At 40.9% G+C, this 12,778-nt stretch overlaps 1 protein-coding gene across 1 annotated transcript in view; it reads left to right on the top strand.

Annotated features, from left to right (window-relative positions):
- The window catches only part of gabrb4 (gamma-aminobutyric acid type A receptor subunit beta4), a 66,634-nt gene that overhangs the window by 33,360 nt on the left and 20,496 nt on the right, over nt 1-12,778 (top strand). Inside the window, exons 3-4 of the mRNA XM_034226662.1 lie at nt 518-585; nt 2,994-3,214. Coding sequence (XP_034082553.1) covers nt 518-585; nt 2,994-3,214 — 289 coding nt within the window. The remainder of the gene's footprint in view (nt 1-517; nt 586-2,993; nt 3,215-12,778) is intronic.

Genomic DNA, 12,778 nt, shown 5'->3' with positions numbered 1-12,778 from the left:
AGTGAGCTTAGTGTTATCTGCACTTGGAGGGGAGTTCATATGCATAGCTGTTTACATGTCTACAGCATGTACTGTAATCATGTCAATGATGCACAGTCTGCTTTTCCCATTCCTTTCGAGTTTACAAATTATCTTGGATGAATGCATTTTCCTTGTGTTGTTTCTCAAGCATAACAGGAGAGTAGCTGGTCTTTACTCTCTGTTACACATACACCCTCTGGACAGCAAGAACAGATTTAAATGTTTCATCAATGTTGTTTAACATGTGCAAAGAATGCATAATGCAAATAAATATGAAATTGGTCTTTTAACTAGGAATATTTAAAACACGTGTGTGGGTGAAATCGTTTCTTTTGTATACACAATTCTATGGTACCGTGTATGCACCTAAGGTTATGAAAAAGTAAAGGTGATTTCTCTCCACTCTATCTCTTTATGCTGCTTGGCACAAATGAAAGTGCATTCAAATTCCAGTGGTTGCATGTTAGTGACTCGACTTTTTCCTTTCTTTCCTCAGGTCCTCCAGTCATCGTAGGAATGAGCATCAACATTGCGAGCATCGACTCCATCTCAGAAGTAAACATGGTGAGTTACAAACACTTTCGTCGTACGATCCCGCACTGGCTTCCCACCCAGAAAACAATCTGGTTATTGGTCTGAAGGATTCAACCAGGCTGAGGATACTACAGAGTATCTGTGGAGATAGGAAGGACTTTAGACATATTTAAATGAAAATAAATATTGCAATGTACTGAACTACTGAAAAAGGGTTGCTCATTGATGACGTCATTTTGTCTCTTGGCACTCTCCTTATTTCCCTCAGCGTGACTTCACCTATATGGTGATCAAGCCCAAGTTAAAACAAATATATATATCTTTTTCATACTTTAAGTGTTCTCCTTTTGCGATAAAAGTTGAAAATCCATAGCAGTCTTTGTTCTTAATGTGTTTGTGATCGGCTTGAGATGTCTTTGCTCTTGTATGACTCTGAATCATGAGTCTTAAGCGGTAACACTTGATAAGTTGTATGTATATTTGATTCTTAATTCATTGTAATGAGGGTGAGGCTTTTAAAAATTGCTCTAATGGGAAAAAAGAAGACAAAATATTAATGTTTGTAATGATGCTCTTTTAAAAACTATGTAAAATAAAGTTTTAGATTAGAGCTCCTTTCATCAAATATGCGTTTATAAACGGCTCATTTTAATAACATTTATGAGCGAGGGGGCTGATTGAGTAGTTTATCAGTTGTATGGTTGAGTGCGTATTAAGACCTGTGTGTTCATTCACTTCATCATGATGGATACTTCTCAATACGAAATACTTTGCTTCATTAATTACAAAGCAGGATGTAAGGGATCCTGACGGTCCCATCATGCATCATGCTCAAACACATGAAGCTAGGCGAACATGCAATTAAAAAAATTATTGGAGATAAATGGCACACAATATTTCATGGGCCTTTCTCATTTCACTAATTTCCCATTACATTACATTACATTACATTACATGTCACTTGTTAGACGCTTTTATCCAAAGCGACTTACATACATTCAATACTGTGGGCAATCCCCACAGGAGCAATTTGGGGTGAAGTGTCTTGCCCAGGGACACAACGACATGCTGACTGCAGTGGGGTTTGAACCTGTGACCTCCTGATCCGAATACCAACTCACAACCCACTGCACCACACGCCTCCACACGACTCCTATCTTCGTGTCTTAGTCCTGCCCACAGGAGATGCGAGCGGAGGAGTCGAGGAGGGGAACCGAGGAGAGAGGAGGGGAAGCAGCAGGCGGTTAGAGAAATGAGAACTCCTCTCCTCTGAGCGGTCATTTTAAAGAGACGTCCATTAATGATGACAGGAGGCACAGCGGCCCTCTGTGTGATGGACAGATGTGTTCATGATGACTTATATATTTACTTTTCATTCATTCACAGTGCGGTATAATGAGACAATAACAGGCTACTGATGCGGACATACACACACACATATATATATATATATGTATATATATATATATATATATATTTATATAAATATAATTTCAGAATCAAACAATTATGAGAGCACTCACAGCATAATAACGTAACACTATCAGAGACTGGATATATCCCCATATAAAATAATATCCAGGGGATGCATGCAGAGCTGTCATTGGCTGAGATAAGTCCGGCCGTGCGTCACGACTTTTTTAAACATCACTGTTGCCGGAAATGCATCCGCGGAGGAGCCGCGGAGGACCGTGGAGGACCCATCAGTATATCCTCGATTATAGCTCCTCCAGAGAGCCTCCTCGACGCTCAATCCTCGGTCCTCGATGTGCATTTGGAGAAATTAGATGTCTTTCAACATGGCCTGAAAACCATTTCCGGGTCACTACCGGAGGACTGAGGATTCGAGGAGTCGAGGAGGGGAAATTAGAGAAATAAGAAAGGCCCTTTGTCAGTTAGAAACAGTGTAAAACACTAGCACAGCAGTATTTATTGGTTTGATGCCCATGTTCTATTTTACAGATCTGGAGCAGTTTGTTTTTCTGATTGCATAAAAAGACAAAAACAATGTTCATGTTCTGAGAGCATAACAACAGTTTAGTGTAGTGCGCTTGTAGCAGATGCTTTCTGCTTTTATTGCTGCGGTGGCCTTATCGCAAGTGCTTATTCCTCTCTTTGTCCTTCATTTAATTACATTGTGGTAAACCACTGAATCGACATCTTCATGTCAGCTTAAACTCTGCACATTGTTCTTGTTCCCTACATGACTTAGTGTATCATCTGGTAATTGTGATTTTAAGGCTGAAGTAATAACTTCTACGTTCATGCGTCATTACTAGTTTGTTAAACCATGCCCACTATAAAGGGTTCACTCAAACCATGCACTGGAAGCAAACAATAAGATACAAAGAAAAGCACTTTTGGCCCAATTATTTCATTAGCTTATGGCCTTGTGTTCATCTGAACGGTTATTGTGATTTTGTTTTCCTTCTCCCCAGGACTACACCATCACAATGTATTTCCAGCAGAGCTGGCGGGATAAGCGTCTGGCCTACACTGAGATGAAGCTGAACCTGACTCTGGACAACCGTGTAGCAGACCAGCTGTGGCTCCCTGACACCTACTTCCTTAACGACAAGAAGTCCTTTCTTCATGGGGTGACAGTGAAGAACCGTATGATCCGACTGCACCCAGATGGCACTGTCCTCTACGGGCTGAGGTAAGAACGCTGGAGACGCTGTTTATTTTCTTATGGTAACCATCAGCATTTGTGGATTGAGGCTAATACATTCGATACTTTATTTCTTCCTGTTTTGGTTTGTATGTGTACTCTGTGATCCTAAACTGGTACTAGTACTAGATGTATTTTAAGATTTTTAACATTTACTAAAAGCAAAAAAATGATATGGGTGTCAAAATGTGTGTCGCCAAAACATTTATTTGTAATCACAATCACAATTTAAGCACAAACGGACAGATGTGCAGCTCAAAAGTCAGTACTGTTGAGTAAACGGATTCATCACCACGTGATAAGTGTTAATTCTAAATGTTAATTCTAAATGCATGTCTGCAGGGTTTAACTTTTTAAAAAAAATATATATATGAAAAAATAGGATTGTTTGACGCTTCACAAAGTAATCAGAGCACTGAAAAAAGACGAGGTCAGCTAAACTTTGAGTTGTAGCACGTCCTGCAGCGACAATTGTTGGACGTTGGTTTGTCCCTTACAGTCACCGGCGGTCTGAACGCACAGTGAAGTGTTTTACAGGTTAGAATGACTTATTTAGTCAACTATTTTGACCCTCCATTTTAAGGCCCTTCCTCCACTCTGTTAATATTGCAGTCCGAAGACAAATCAGGTCAGGTTAACCGTGAGTATGACCCTGCCGCTACTAGCGATAGCTTGAAAACATAGTAATGGGACTTTCTCTGCCGTTTGTGCATGCTGGCAGTTCCCCAGAAAAAAAGAGGATGGCATGGTATAGGGAAGAGATGGATGGATTATTCATGTCCTTTTAAACTTTTCGAAATATTTAATAATGCAAGGAGATGATGTCTCAGGAAAAAATATTGAGATACAGCGAAAAAATCTACTCATGCTGGGCTAGGCTTTACCCCTCTGTGACCCTAAAAACAGCATCACTAGTATTTGGAATTCTAGAGCAAGAGCAAACACTTAAATATGAGACCAGAGCAAAAGGGAGCACTTATGGGATGGAGGAGTGATATTTGCCCACAGTAGACTGCTGAACACCCAGAGAGCCTCGTGATGACTTTAATTAGAGAACTGCTGCCTTTATCATTTGCCTTTGTCATGTGGCAGTTATACAGCAAGTGAAAATGCTGATAACCTCAGAAGAAACAAAATCACCCTGCTATTATTTTGGCAGAATGAACTAGACAGATGTATTTTTGGCAAGAAAAACAGCCTTTAAAGCTTTATTTATAAAGTAAATAGTCTACAAAGTGTGACTCAGGACAAACAATAACAATATTTCAGAAGGAGAGGGGTGCATTAAAACCCAAGACCCATTGTCCCAGAAACGCTAAAAAAAGGTTCAAAATACTCACCACCAAAATGTCCCAGATCACTGCGACAAACTAGACAATTCAGTCAACAGTAAATGTGCACACAGGGACCCATTCCAAATCCCTCGGGGGCGGCTAAAAGTACGAAAGCGTCCCGAGGTTTGTTCATGCTCAGAACGGATCGTTACAAAAAAAAGCGGTTTGATGGAGGCAAAGGAGTTTTGTACCATAAATAAAAGAAAATGGCAGTGATATGGTATATAGATCATATGAAGTAATTAATTATTAATGCAATAATCAGTATTCAGAAACTCTGAATTACTGAATTGGTGCTGACACAAAAGGAGATTTGACGGCACAACGTTTTTCTTTTTTTTCCTTTTATAACTCTTAACAACTTTGTAGAAATGCAATCTCACTGCTGCTGAAGACCGTGCTGCACATGTCTGCCTGCTGGATGAATCTTTGAGCTTTTGTTCATTACCCTTCATGCCAATCGCACATGGGCCTGGCAATGTACAAGTGCAATCTTGGAGCAGCCCTGAGAAGGGTCTGGAGCGGGATGAATATATATCATTTGTCAAAGAAGTACGTCAGCAGGTACCATCGGGGTCTGCTTCAATAAAGACCAATCAAATCCCCTTCTGTCTTCCCCCTTCTGCTGCTGCTGCTGAATGTCTACTGAACTCAAACAGAAGGACCTCCCCACACCGTTGTAGATAATTTGGCATTAATCAATTATTAAAATGTATTTGAAATGTGTACCAGATGAAAAACGTCCAATACGTGTGCCTCCACTAAATAAAGCAGGTGAAAACTGGTTGAATTTTTACACCATTTGGTGCCAAAATGACACCGTGCTAATTTATGTGAATAATCATGCCAATCTGCTTCTCTCATCGTTCGTACCTCATGCACATCCGGGTTCCTTTGGAGCCACAAAAGTGTGAAGCTGGCGCTGCACAAGCATAGTGAAATTACACCTGCATTTGCACCTCTGCTGGCCTAGTGCCTGCATTACAATCAGAGAGCTAAGGCTGTTGCTAGGGACACCAGCCTCCTCCAACATCTCATCTTCAAGCTGAACAGGGGTTTACGGTTCCCATCACCCACTGCAGTAATGGTGAAATCCAGATGGCGTCAGCCCTTGAATCTGTCCTCCAGACCATTTTTATTTAGCCGTGTACAATAATTAGAAGCAGTGAATAATCGACATGCCATGGTGTGTTTGGGACCTTTAAAAGCCTCCTGTAAGCATGCAATTAAATTACATTGTGAAAATGTTCGACTTTGCCCAAGGGTTGTGTAGACATTTCCTTTTTCAGAGAACAAAAGATGTAACTTTCACAACAGATGTTGCGTTCTCAGTTCAATTCATTTGAATGCAGCGCCTCTCAAGTTTGACCGCTTGAGGTTTTTTGTTGTCTTAAATGCAATTTCTTGTAAAGACCTCCTGTTTGTATCCATCCCCTGTGCCACTGTTGAACACAATAGGATGCAAACGGTGGACAATCACATTACACACCCCGCTGCACCTAGCCGCTCTCTGTGAAATGTGCTGATACTTGTGTTTGGCTTGGTTTTTAAAAAGCTTTATTTACTGGATTCTTATTGCTTTTAGTGGTTTTAATGTCAGGTCTACTCATTTGTGGATTAATCACAAGCTCTGATTCAGAAGTAGATCCACACATTTTACCCACTGATCTTGTATTAAGCAATAACTGCTGCATTCGCTGTACCTGCAGTTTTTATTCTGTGGACAAACCAAGCAGGTTGCGTTTTTTTTTTAATCTGGTTTGTTTTATTTTAGTTTTACTTAAGAAACGTACATGTATGATGAACAGGATTATTGAATAGATGCTACGTATAGTCGGATTAAAAAAAGAGAGCAAACATTTAGTATTTCACAAATACAAATCAAAACTATATATTAAAGAATTACTGTCAAATGATGAACTCGGTTTATAGTTGTCCTTATTGTGGAATTTTCCAAACTGTTACGCATTGAAAGTGGATCTGGGAATACAAAAATGTAAATTTCCAGCCAGTGGCGATTTCTAAGAAAAGTCCAATTGTATAGAAGTCTATGAGAATATGACCCTACTTCCATTATATCATTTAACAAGGACCAAGAAACATACAAAATGTTTAGATCAAAATAAATGTTCTTCCTGTTAACCCTTCATCTCCCTCAGATGTATCTTTTGACCCATTTAGAAGGGTCTGACTCCAAGGCAGGGTAGCGCTGGATCGAACTGCTTTAATGCATATCAAGTCATTCAAACTAGCTCCACCACAAAAGTAAAATGCTGAAAAACCGTTGGGACATTATATTTTTTATCTTTAAGAACATTTTTCTGACACTACATTTTGTACCTTTGAACTTTTAGTTGTAATGGAGCATATTTACATCCGTGTATCAAATAGATTGGAAATTTGAACCATCGTTCATGAATGTGCATTTGCCTGCCCATAATTATTTTCCCTAGGAGTCACTTTAAACTGCGATAATCAAATGGAGTTACGACACTGCACTGTAGGTCCAACATTCAAATCAAATCAGGGAAACTGCCCACAATCGTGTTCCTTGAGTAAATGTTGCTTTTGCAAGCATTGCTCAATTTGTTATTTTTGTAAACTTGAGATACACTATAGATTTTGAATCATGTGTAGAGGAAGGGTCTGAAGACTGCTGAGTGGTGCAGGAGAGCGTATGGGTGTATCAACAAAGTCATTTGAAACAACAATAACAGAAGTGTGTGTCGGTAGAAAGTGTCCAGGCCTGTGTGCATGATAACTCAGCTTTTCTTTTTCTAACTTCATCGTAAGCACACTGACAATTGAGCACAGATTCCTAAGACCATTGAAGCCTTGTCCTGATTATGATTTATTTCTTCCCATCTTGTGTTCCTCTGTTTATTAAACCATGGTGAACTATGATCTCCTTTGGTAAGCAAACTGCCTCACAGATAAGGATACAGGAGTAGACTGTGTAGGTGTCAAAACTATTGCTCATATATCTGAAAGCCTCTTGTCTGTAGTGCTGAGCCTCTGGGATCCTCCTCCAGATTGCTTTTAGTCGTCACGTATGCTGGCACGATACATGGTCTGAAAAGACAAGACTGGCCTTTAGAAGTGAGTGGAATGCACCTTGTTGTGGATTCAAATATGTTTTACTTCCTCAGATGCTACACCTACTAGTAAGCTCTTAGCTTTGGTTTAGCATATGCATTTTTAATGACATGTAACAAGTCACATTTGCAGCAGTGATTCTGGATAATGAGGTGCTGTGGGTTAGGGGTTCCCCTGCACTTCACACACAAAATGTCAATCAAACATTGACATTGACCAGGAAGATATACAACACAACCAAAAAAACAAATCTAACCAAAAACAGCCATAAAACAACTGAAAACCCAAGAAATTACAGTAAAAATGAGCAGAAAGTAAACACACCCAAATGACAACAACAAGACACAAAATGAATAGAAATATAAGTGGTGTATCAACTAAAAAGAGACACAAAACAATACAGCATCAGAATCAGAATACCTTTATTCATCCCACAGAGGGGACATTTACATTTGTTACAGCAGAAAAGAGCCAAAGACAGATTCATGTTAAAAACTAAACCATTGTATGTATGTGCTAAGAGACCCATTCTCTCATAATCCGTCCATGCTTAGTGATAATTACAAAGCAATACAAAGCAGCTAATATTGCGTATGGTTTAGAGAGTGAGCAGTGAGTGGGGGGGTGCAGCGCTCAGGTCTGAGGCTGCTGCTCTCTCTCAGGACAGGAAGTTGCTGACCTACATCTGCTGACATTTCCAAATCCCAGGCCCTCGCTGTGAGCCGTCCCAACTTGTGCCTGCTCAATGAAGATTCTCTCCTGACTTGTTAACTGTCACATATGAAGTCAACTTTATTCGTCCTAGGTTATTCCCCCTCTCTCTGCCAGGGGGTGAAATATTCATTCCTGTGCCTTACTCGGAGCTGCTGCCGGTTTCACTGCTGCGCTGTGCTGCCAGGGGTTTTGTCTGTCTCTAACAGCAGTAGCTGAGTCTGTCAGGAATCGTCTTCCTGTGTATGATCTCACAGGATACTGGAGTTTGTGCCGCTTTAGGTTTCAGACCGCAGGTTTTTTGTCTCTCCATATTGTAGTTTGTTCCATTTTGTCACTGCTTTTGGTGATGTTTTGGTTTTATGTCTACTTCATTTTTTGGAGCTAAGGTCTTTTGGTAGATTTGTAAAAAGGCTGTGGTTATAATGTGTTAGAACTATGTTTTTATAGTTCAGTGGTCTTCAGACATATGGGCTTATATAATTAGGCGTACAAATGTAATTTCTCAATCAACTTCTTAATGTAAAAGAAGGGTTAAGTTGTGCAACTAATGCTTATTGTCATTAATAATTATTCTGCAGATTAATTTCTCAATCAATCATTTATTTGTTTGGTTTATGAAATGTGAGGAAATAGTGAAAAACGTCTATTTCAATGTATCTTTTTAACTCATGTACTGGTTTAATAAACAGAGGAAAACATTTGTAAATCTCTTATTTCATCAGTCCAAACCCCATCAATACAAAAGACTCCTTATTTGAGAGGCAGAGAACAACATTTTCTGACATCCTCGCACAAAAGATCTTCCACAGATTATATGAAAATAGTTTGCCATAATTTTTCTGTCGATCGACTATTTCATAAATCGACTTATCGTAGCAGCTCTAGATATGGTCCTTCATAAAGACATACAGATGTATTGCTAAAATTAGAACCATTACATTTTCACATTAGAGATTTCTGTGTGTATGTCTTTGTCTGCATAGTAGCTCTCTTAACTCTATTCGTATCAAACTGCAGATAATCGCTCCTAATCTCCCTCCATCTAATTATGGAAAAGACATTCTGCAGTTTTCTTTCCTGGAAAATCATGATTTCCAAGTGACCTCCCCTATTATTGTAATAAAGCAGGATGTTGCCTCCTCGCAGTGTGTGAGGAGCAGCCCTGCTGTACGCTGAGCGCAGAGGCAGCGGGGGGGGGGGGGGGGGGGGTGCAGTACAGTAGAGCGGAGCACAATGCAGTGTGAGCAGCTTAATGCTTGTGCAGCAGAATGCAGCTCAGTGTCATTGTGAATAAAAAATAAATACCTGACACATTTTGTTCATGCATTATTTTCTTCACCCTTCTGCTATCATGGAGCTAGAGGCCCCACATGATTGTGTGTTAATCTGGCCCAATCAGCTTTAGCAGGACATATTTTGTTTTCCAATTACCCGCCGACAGCACTCTGTTCACCCACCATGACCAATTTACAAACCCAAGCAATATATTTCCAATGAAAACGGCTTATTATCTACTGTATTACTAATTCTACTGTAGATGCTTGTGCAGGCTTGCTTGCTTGCTGCATCAACGTTCAGACACACACTGACGCGGCATTAGAAGATATGGCTTTAACATGATTGATAATGTAACCAAATGTGAAGATAAAAAAACACTCATCAGGCTCCTGTGTCAGAAGCCACTGGCACGTTCTCGGGGGAGCGTGCCGGTGGCTTCTGACACCGAGATGATGAGCTGAAAATTAATTTTTGTGTTTCATTTACACAGGAGGGCAGCAAGCTAGTATGATGAAGACATAGCAGCTGGTTCAAACAGCAGAGATGTAATTACTAAAATGTGCTGCAGCGGTTAATATTTCAGTTATATGCCAGAGACCCCTACATGTGTAATTTGTAGCCAAAGCTGTTTTTCCTGGGCTACTGGATTTATTGATATTAATAAACTGCAATGCATACATATTTTACAAAGCTACCTGGCAGAAATGCATATCTTGGAACGAGCAATAAATAAAGTGCATTGACAAAACCCCAGATGCTGAGCAGTTAGTGATCCATATAAAAGGAAATACTTCTCCAGACTACTCACAGAAACATGAAGGATAAATCATATTTAAGAGTCTCTGCATGAAGAGGAAAAATACTGCAGAAACTCCCCTCAAAAAGATTTGTATTTAGGAGAGCAACGGTTTTCCACAAGTACACAGGCAGTGCCCAGCTCCCATGACCCTGAACTACACCGTTACATATAGTGCGTACCTGGACTCACATTCAGGTTCAGGTCCAGACTCAAGTCCAGAGGTTCAGGTTCAGGTCCGGACTTATAAGTCCGGACCTGAACCCATGGCTTGTGTCAAGTTGTGTGAGTAACTAAAGTGAACATATTGTGAGCTAATTATCAATTGAAAATTAACTCATAATCAACTCAAATTCAAACTCATCAGGTTTATTGTGCTCCCTTCCAACTTGTGTCTACATTTCTCTACAAAGTACAAATGTAAAAAAAAAACGTTTTGCCACTTAGCCTACAAATGACTTATGACAGCAACTACAGTGAACTACTACTACAAAGTTCAAACATTTATTTAATTTACCAAACTAAAGTAACCAAACAGTCCCTGAGCTGACTAAGCCTAAATCCCTAAAACGTTGCTGAAAGGTAGAGTGTAGAGTAGACTATACGCATTACACTGTTACACACCTACGATACAGTATAGGCTACACTGTAGTGACAGTACAGTCAGTGTACTGTACTATCTGTACACCATGTATTTTCTACAACTCTACATGTGTACATTATACAGTACATACTACATACATAGTGATGTACATGCATACTGTTAGAAATTAAAATCAATGTTGATATGGCGTAATTTTGAATTAAATACACTATTTAATTTAAATCAGTTTTATTCTGAAAAAACCGGAAGTTCACACTATTAACTTAATACTTGTATTCTGAAAATTATTCACTTCCGGTTAGCATTAGCATGTGGCGAAATGCTACGTTTTCAAACCGTGAATCGAAGGTGAAATGACATGTGATATTGTACACTGAGCACACTGGGATTAGCACTCATTTATTGACGCTGAATAACGTTTATCAGGGAATGTTTAAATAACCACAGACACCAGAATATACGTAAGTGCTAGTTTTTTTGCAAGTCCAAGTACCGGTTCCCGACGTTCCGGTTTTAACCGGTCTTGAACCGAAACTTTTTACAAGTCCAGTACCGGTTCGGCGTACCGGTACACAGCACTAGTTACATACATTCAAACCCACTTATGTTTTATTATGAAACATCGTTCCTCAATGACCTCCTCACCTCTGCTGACATCGGTTCCCTCAACATCCTCATCCTCCTCGACCTGAGTGCAGCCTTCGATACCGTGAGCCACTCCATCCTGCTTACCCGACTCCAGGATATCGGTATCGAAGGTACTGCACTCAGGTGGCTCCAGTCCTACCTCTCCGACAGATCACACTTCATCTCCCTCAACAACCACTCATTTGCCACAGCTTCAGTCACCCAAGGTGTTCCCCAAGGTTCAGTACTCGGCCCCCTCCTCTTCATCATCTACATCCTCCGCCTTAGTCAGATTCTCCACCACTACAACCTGGACTTTCACTGTTACGCTGATGACACACAGATTTACCTCAGCACCAAATCCCCCCACAACCTCAACCACATCGAATCCTGTCTGACTGCAATAAAATCCTGGATGCAACACAACTTCCTCAAACTCAACAGCAATAAAACTGAACTCCTCCTCATCGGCTCCAAATCCACCCTCAGCAAAACCCCCAACCTGACAGTCACCATTGATGGCACCCCTGTTTCCCCCTCCACCCAGGCATGCAACCGTGGCGTTATATTTGACCCCACATTCTCCCTCGAGCCCCACATCCGTCAAGTTGTAAAAACCTCATTTTTCCACCTCCGCAATATTGCCAAACTCCGTCCCTCTCTCACCCGCCCTGCAGCTGAGCGACTCATTCACGCCTTCATCTCCTCCCGCCTTGACTATTGCAACTCACTCCTCTACGGCATCAGCACTACATCCCTCAATAGACTCCAGCGTGTCCAGAACGCAGACGCCAGACTCCTCACCCACACCAAATTATGGCATCACATCACCCCGGTCCTCAAAGATCTCCACTGGCTCCCCGTTTCACACCGCATCCACTACAAACTCCTGGTCCTCACTTTCAAAGCCCTCCACCATCTGGCACCCCCTACCTCACTGACCTCCTCATCCTCTACCAACCACCCCGGTCCCTCAGATCCACCTCAGCAAGTTTGCTTTCCATCCCCAAGGCCAAACTCCGGAGCTTTGGGGATAGAGCCTTCTCTGTGGCAGCCCCGAAGCTCTGGAACTCCCTCCCCCAAGACCTCCGTGAGTCTGAGTC

The sequence above is a fragment of the Gymnodraco acuticeps genome, unplaced genomic scaffold (assembly GCF_902827175.1).
Source record: "Gymnodraco acuticeps unplaced genomic scaffold, fGymAcu1.1, whole genome shotgun sequence".
NCBI classification, from domain to species: domain Eukaryota; kingdom Metazoa; phylum Chordata; class Actinopteri; order Perciformes; family Bathydraconidae; genus Gymnodraco; species Gymnodraco acuticeps.
The sequence above is the reverse complement of the archived record's forward strand: the minus strand, read 5'-3'. Positions and strand labels throughout refer to the sequence as shown.